Source organism: Equus quagga, chromosome 1 (genome assembly GCF_021613505.1).
Source record: "Equus quagga isolate Etosha38 chromosome 1, UCLA_HA_Equagga_1.0, whole genome shotgun sequence".
Taxonomy (NCBI): domain Eukaryota; kingdom Metazoa; phylum Chordata; class Mammalia; order Perissodactyla; family Equidae; genus Equus; species Equus quagga.
The window spans coordinates 104,829,216-104,836,536 of NC_060267.1; the positions used below are offsets into that span (position 1 = coordinate 104,829,216).

At 53.5% G+C, this 7,321-nt stretch overlaps 1 protein-coding gene across 1 annotated transcript in view; it reads right to left on the minus strand.

Annotated features, from left to right (window-relative positions):
* Nucleotides 1-4,599: 4,599 nt before the first annotated feature.
* Nucleotides 4,600-7,321, minus strand: part of SLC6A1 (solute carrier family 6 member 1) — a 16,110-nt gene continuing 13,388 nt past the window's right edge. Inside the window, exons 13-14 of the mRNA XM_046639842.1 lie at nucleotides 6,749-6,916; nucleotides 4,600-4,704 (exon numbers count right to left, since the gene is read on the minus strand). Coding sequence (XP_046495798.1) covers nucleotides 4,600-4,704; nucleotides 6,749-6,916 — 273 coding nt within the window. The remainder of the gene's footprint in view (nucleotides 4,705-6,748; nucleotides 6,917-7,321) is intronic.

Below are 7,321 nucleotides of genomic sequence, written 5' to 3' on the forward strand. Positions count from 1 at the left end.
CAGCTGCAGCCCCCGGGGCTGGCGTCCTCAATTGGCGTCAAAATGCAACGTGTGATCCTGGATCAGACAGAAACTGCTATTGACAAATAAAAATGGCAAGCAATAGGATATATTGGAGAATATGAGGAAGCCATTTGGTGTAAACCTAATTCGGCCTGACCCTGTCTTTCCAAAAGGGCCTGACCTCCAGAAGGGCCTGACCGAGGCCGTTGAGCATGCATTGCATATCTGCTTTAGACATTCCCTATGGCAAGAACAAAGGCCCTTGAGATAAAGGCGCAACTTCCCTTCCCCTCCCAACAGTTGGCATCTCCTTAAGGATTAAGCATCTTTCCTTAGGCTAGGAACTGATTGCTGCACTCACCTGTGACCACCCAGCTTGAGACAATAGACTTGCCTCCTGCTACGCCCTCTGAGATAGTGGAGCCGCTACCTGCTGTGTCCATCAAGCGCTGTGCTGACAGGGCAATCTTGTGACTATTGTGGGAGGGACATTTCAATCCTTTGTGAAACATCCTGTTTGGGGGTATATAACCACTCTGTATACCTCACTGCCTTGGTGCCCTTTCTTCCTTCGGGAAGAAAGGCCCCGCCCGGGCCATGGTCCTCACATTTCAGCTCAGAATAAACTCTCCCAAATTTTCATTTATACATTGGTTATGGATTATTTTCGTCGACACTATAAAGCGCATTACTGGAGAAATTGGATATGGACTGTAGAGGATGGTATAGCAACGGCGTCAGATTTCCTGAATGTGATAAATGTCTTGTGGTTATGTCAGGGGACGTCCTTGCTCTTAGAGGAGGTGTGCCCATGGTTTGAGAGAAGCTGGGTCCAAATGTCAGCAACTTACTCTCAAACGGTTTAGCGAAGTCATCATCATCGTATCATTAGTGTGTGTGTGCGCGCGTGTGTGTGAGGGAGAGAGAGCGAGGGGGGTTGCATCCTCCTGTCCCCTTGGTGAAGCTAAAACCACATTTCCCAGAATCCCCTTCTCAGTAAGGTTCGGGGGAGAGTGGGCCGAAGGCAACAGCAGCCCCAGACCTGGGAGGCAGACGCGAGGAGGAGCCCCTGCTCCGTGCGGGTCTTCAGGGTCGGAGGCGGGGGAGAGCTGCGTGCTCGCAGCGGTGGGCGAGGGGTCTGCCGTTCGGCTGTCCCGGCCGCGCCCACAGAGCAGCGGCTGCAGGTCATCCACCAGCCATCCAGGCGTGGCGGCGACGCAGAGGCAGCGGCTTCCCGGGACCTTCCCAGCCCGGCTGCTGGATCTGCAGGTCCCGACGCAAAAGGGAAACGCACAGCCCCTGGTTCACACAGCAGGAACAAAGTGCGGGCGAAGGCGCTAAAACACGAGGCCTTCCCTCCCTTCCACGGCCCCTCTCTCCAGGGTCACGGCCTCTTTTAATCGCGCTCACCGCCGTCCGTCCGCCGGCTGACAGCGAGGAGAAGGCAGCACGGTGGCCGTGTCTTTCCCTGTCCTCCGCGATCCTTTTCCGGCCACGCGGTTGGCTCCCGCAGGGCGGGAACTGGAGTCAGAGAGGGCGAGCTCGGGCTCCTCGGCCTGGGCGCTTCTTAGAACACGGCGGCCTCCCTCTGCGGTGGAAGCCAGGTCCGGCTCAGCGGACGCGGCCTCTGGGGCTCCCTGAGCCCTGCCCGCTCGCGCGCGGACCCGCCGGGCTCCCCCGTGCCGGCTCCCGGCCTTCCGCCCCTCGGGTGCACTGGGCCTCCGCGTGCGCGGCCTGGGGACGGCGGTGTGCGGGGACCTGCGCCACGTGCACGGTGCATGGACCTTGTCCGCGCCCCTGCTTGGCGCCTGACCTCTGCTCCCCAGCTCCCTCGCTCAGACTCTCACTGCCTGACTTCTCCCACAGCTGCCTAAGGGCTTCTTCCCGTAACAAATCCCTCGTCCCAAAATACTCATAGCGGTTCTGCTTCCCAGACTGAAGCTTGATGGAGGAAGAGTCAAGATGTCAACCACTGGTGACTCAGAGTGTCCGCTGAACCATCCTTACAGCTTCTCTGGAGAATTTACATTTTTCTTCAATAAGATTTAAAGATTTAATATTTTGAGGAATGAATCATGAGTGAAAGAAATCTTGTTAACTAAATATGCTTCTATTATCCTAGTCTTAGACCTTTCTTTAGTTGACCACATTAAAGTTTCTTTGAACAGTGAAAACACCTCTCTTACGTGGCCCGGAATCATTTTCTATCCACTCATTCTGAGACTTTTGGGGAGTCCAGCTGCATCTTGCCGGATTTTCAGCCCACATCTGTCTGTCTGTCTCTCTCTGTGATAGGGAAAAAAGGTTTGTGTGTATGTGTTGTTTTTCTGATGAAAGAGGCTACTGTGCGCCGCCCCCCCCCCTCCCGCCGCAAAGAACTGAAGCCCTGACATTGTATATCATAGAACCTTTATTATTTTTCCTCTAAATTCTTAGAAACGTACATAATGCCCGTGCTCTAGTTATGACACCATTTATAGACATTTAAAATGCATTTTCATTTATAAATATTTTACATTTGGTCCATAGAACAGATAATTTTACTAAATAATACTGTAGTTTTTTTTAAACAGGCTCTGTATATAGTTTGAATATGTATATATTACATATATATTTTTTAATATAGAGATAGATTTACTTGGTGATCTGAGAATAAATCCTTATTGCAAAAAAAAAAGCATATATGATAATACAATATCTTCCCCCCCCCAGGGCACATACTAAAAAAGTGACACATATTCACAGTTCTCACAGTATTGTACGATATGTAATCTTGTGCTATATAAGTAGGTTTGCATGGAAATCAGTTATGGGATTTCTTGCCCAACATCTCACTTCGATTTGTTTACAAACACAAAATACACTGCATTTGTCTCAGAAAGACTTGGTCTTAGTTTCACACTGAAGAACAAAGAGAAAGTCAGAAGGCTTCTGCCCTTATTCTAGAGGAATTCACACAGGATGCGGGGGACCACGAGGCAGTGAAGGGTCCCTCCCAGCTAAACGCTGCCATGAGACAACACGGGTGCATCTTGGTCCCGTGTGCCCGGCCAGCATTCGGGATGCCCGAGCAAGGAGACTATTTCACAGATGAGCTCAGGAGCAGCCTCCAGGTTTCCTACACGATATCGAATGGGACCCTAGATACCACACGCGAGGAGGAAGGAACATGAGTGTGCATTTACACGGGGACGCGTACTTTTTGTTTTCTCTACGATAATGTGCTTAATATTCTGAGGGTGATACTTATTGCAAGAGCTGGTATGCTGGTCACTTTCGGATGAGAATGACAAGAGATTAAAAAACCCACAGTCACAGTTATTTACCATAGTTCTTAAGGGTTAGTCGTAAAACACAGTTTGTGAGCTAACGAGCTAAGGAGCTACGGGGCACAACAGACAATGGCTACATGGGACCCATCTCCCCGGCCAACGAGAAACGTGGAGCCCTGGAGCCCGGAAGATCTGTCTTCACTGGATGTGCCACCAGCCACCACAGAGCCCAGTTCCGGACAGGGACATCTACCACTCTCCCTCAAAGCAGTTTGAATCTCGGAAGCACATGGGGGGCGGAGGGGGGGCATCTCTGGATTAACTGGAGCTCCTCAGTTAGGGGGCTGGGGGGACGTTAGTTTCAGGAGTTTCAAAGAAGGTGCGAGGGCAGCAGCTTTGTGGGGTGGCAGTGAGGGGGACAGCTGAAGAGGGGGCCTGAAGATAACTGATGCCATTGACTCAAGGACACAAGTGCACCTGGATTTCCTCTGTTCTGCTCTGTAAAGCCGGGCCGCCTAAGAGAGACGGGGCCCTGAGCAGGGAGCGTCCCTGGAGCCCACTCAGGCCCCCCGAATGGCAATAAAAAAAAATCGATTGTGCTCGTGGCCGTTTTCCGAAGAGCAGGCCAGTCTGGAATGCTCGCCGTGGCGGCAGGTGCAACCAGAATGGCCCAGCGAGGAGCGGGCCTGGCCGCTGAGCTCCAGAGATGCTCTTCAGCTGCGAGGCAGGGAGAAAGGAGATTGCTGGAGAAAGCTGCCCTGGGAATTCTGACTGACCATCCTCGGGGGTGGTTTTGTCAAGCTGCCTCGGGAAGGAGAAAACCGAAACCTGACCGAGCTCCGGGCCCCTGCTCCGGGAGAGTGAGCTCTCCCTGGATATCCCTGTCACACAACGCCCTTTCACGCGGACAGAGCGGCGTTCCGACCAAAGCCAGCTCCCGCAAAGTCCAAGATAACAGTCGTGGGTTTGGGCAGTAAGAGAACAGTCAGGAATACGACTAAAAGCCAGGAGGGGGCGGCTGCTCCCCGTCACACTCGCTGGTGGGATAAGAAGGATCTACCTGGGCGGTCACGAACACCGCCTGCTTGGTGCTAAGGGGCCCGGATTATAAAGGTCCCCAGCCCGGGGGTCAGAGCCATCGGGTATCTGCCCACGGCGGGGCCCACGGAGGGTGTGACTGTCCCCCACCTCCCTCTCTGCGTGGTGATGGAGTCTGGACTCGCCACTCGAGGTAGGTTGAGATAGATGGTATCTTCAGACGTCAAGTGGTGGTCGCGGTCAGCCGGGGCGGGGGGTGACAGTGGCGGTTGGTAAGTGCCCACACCTAGATGTAGGCCTCTTTGCTGGCTGAGCCACTGGCCTGGGGCTGCTCCGGCCCATTCTCTGGACGAACAATGTCTTCGCTGGGCTGGATCATGACCTGAATGCGCTGCGGGCACCGGGGAGAGTTGGGGTTGGGATGAGAAAGGCCGCCCCATTCCCCCACCCTCTCTGCACATCCATCCTGTCTGCTCTGCCTTCAGACGGCACCAGATGCCGGCCTCGTCCCCACATCTCCATACCCTGCAACGTTCCTGCCTGGGCCACGCCATCTCTCCTCTCCTTGGGTTATTGCAATAACCCCCACTGCCCTCCACTTTCATTCTTGCCCATCATCCCTTCACTATTCTCAATGCAGCAGCTGGAGGGGTTATGTTAAAACCAAAGTCACATCACTTCCCTCTACTTCTCAGGACCAACAGCGGCTCCCATTTCACCAAAGTCCTACAAGGCCCCACACCATTTGGCCCCTGTCACCTCAGACCTTGATGTCCTCCCCTTACCCCTCTCACTCCACTCCAGCCGCACTGGCCTCCCCACTGATCCTCACAAACGCCAAGCATGTGCCTGCCTCAGGGCATTTGCACTTGCTGTACCCTCTGTCTGGGACATCTTTCCTTTCAGATAGTTACACAGCTCCATCTCTATGTCCTTAGGTCTTGCCCAGTGCTTTCTTCTCAGCAAGGCCTTGCTCCACACTCTCTAAACCTCCTCCTACTTTATTTTTCCCCATAGTACTCATCCTCACCTAATATGCTTTTATTTTAATTGTTGATCTTCCTCTACTAGAATGTAAGCCCCATGAGGGTGGGATTTTTGCCTATTTTGTTCATGGCTGTGTCCCCAGCACTGACAGTACTGTCTGGCACATAGTAGGTGTTCAATTCATATTTGCCGAATGGATGATCCCCCACTACCTTCTCTACACACACCCCCTGAAACCCTGCCCCTTCAGACAGCGCACCACCTTCAGACATGCCTGGCCCACCTTTTCCACCGCTGGGCCTTTGCACAGGCTGTGCTCCCTTCCTCAAATGCACTCCTTTGCCTATCTGCCACTCTAAGACCTGCCTGCCTTTTGAGGTTGAGCAGAGGATCATGGAAAACAAAAGCTCTGGACCTAGAGTTGGAAGAAAGGGCTGTGAGCCCCAGCTCTGCTAATAACTTACTGCAAGGGATGGGTAAGAGCTTCCCTTGGCCTCAGTTTCTCCATCTGTGAAAGGAGGTGGCGGACCCAGGGGATGCACACAAACCCCCTCCCTGTTGTCCTTATGCCGCAGACCACAGAGCTCCCGCCTCTGGCTCTGAGGGGTCTGGAAGGCACATCTTGGTGGGCTCCAGGGCCTCCCAGCTGTGGCCCCCATCTTGTGACTCCCCGCCCCTCCTCAGCGAAATCTCAGCCTACACTTACTCCATCCACGTCTCTAGCTCTTGGGTCCCTCCAGCTGCCCGTTTCACTTGAGAACTCAATATAATTTAACACAGAGCTGGCGTGGACCTGGAACGTGCCGGTGGGCCCCTGCTGGGGGCAGCATGCCCTACAGGCTGTGTCTTTCCTTGAGGGTAAGACCATGTTCTCTCTTTATCAAGCGTACAAATGAGGTCTGGGGAAAGCCCTCAGTACATCTGATCCCACCCTTCATCTGCTTCAAACCCTTCATGGCTCCCCAGTGCCCTCAGGATAAAGTCCAAAGTGCTTGTGCTGATTTTCAAAGCCCTTCATGATTTGGCCCAAGCTCTTTACATCCCCAACCTCACCTCTTAGCACCCCCTTTGAACCCCCCAATTAAACCCTCCAGCCACACTGATCTCTCTTCAGTTCACCAAATGCCGTTTAAACCCCTGGGCCTTTGCACATGCTTCCTGTCCCCTTCTAGGAACATTCTTTCTGCTTCTACTTTTAACTCTGACTCATCTTTAGGCCACTGCTCAGCTATCCTTTCTTTCAAGAAGCCTTCCCTAACCCTCCTTGACCCAGCAGGGTAACCCATCACCATGGTTTACCCCAATCATGGCGCTTCTAACACTCTCTCATCATTGGTTATTGACTTGTCCATCTCCCCAATTAGACTGTGGCTCCACAAGGGTAGGGCCTGTTCCCAGCACAGTGGGGAAAAGGGATCAGCAATCTGAAGGGTGGAGTAGAGCCTTACCTGCTTCAGGGAGCCCTTTAAGGTGAGGAACATGTAGGCCATGTAGCCAGGGATGAGGACCATGGAAGACAGGGCCATGAGCCAGCCCACGCCCTGGCCCCACTTGGGGAACACGTAGCTTCCCATGGTGAGAGGCGTCATCTGCACAGCACTGAAAATGAACACGCCCTGGGGAAGGGGGAGAGGAGGGAGAGGGGGCAGTCAGTCACCCAGAGTGGACTACCGTGTCCCGCTAGACCCTGAAGCTGATCAGTCCACTGCCCTCCGCCCCGGCCCCAAGGCTGACCCTCACAAGGGCCCAGCATCTTGGCAAGCCTGCAGCCAAGGCCACTGCTGGTACAGGAGGCGCCTTTGTGCCTAATAGAAAAAGGTACCTCTTCTGGGAGGACCAATAGCAAAAGGCTCCTTCTAAGAACAAACAGAAAAGGGCACCCCTTCTGGGAGAACCAGTATGAAGAAGGACCCCTCTCTGGAAGGACCAATAGAAAAAGGCGCCCTCTCGAGGTGGACCAACAGAAAAAGGCGCCCTCTCTAGAAGGACCAATAGAAAAAGGACCCCTCTCTAGAAGGACC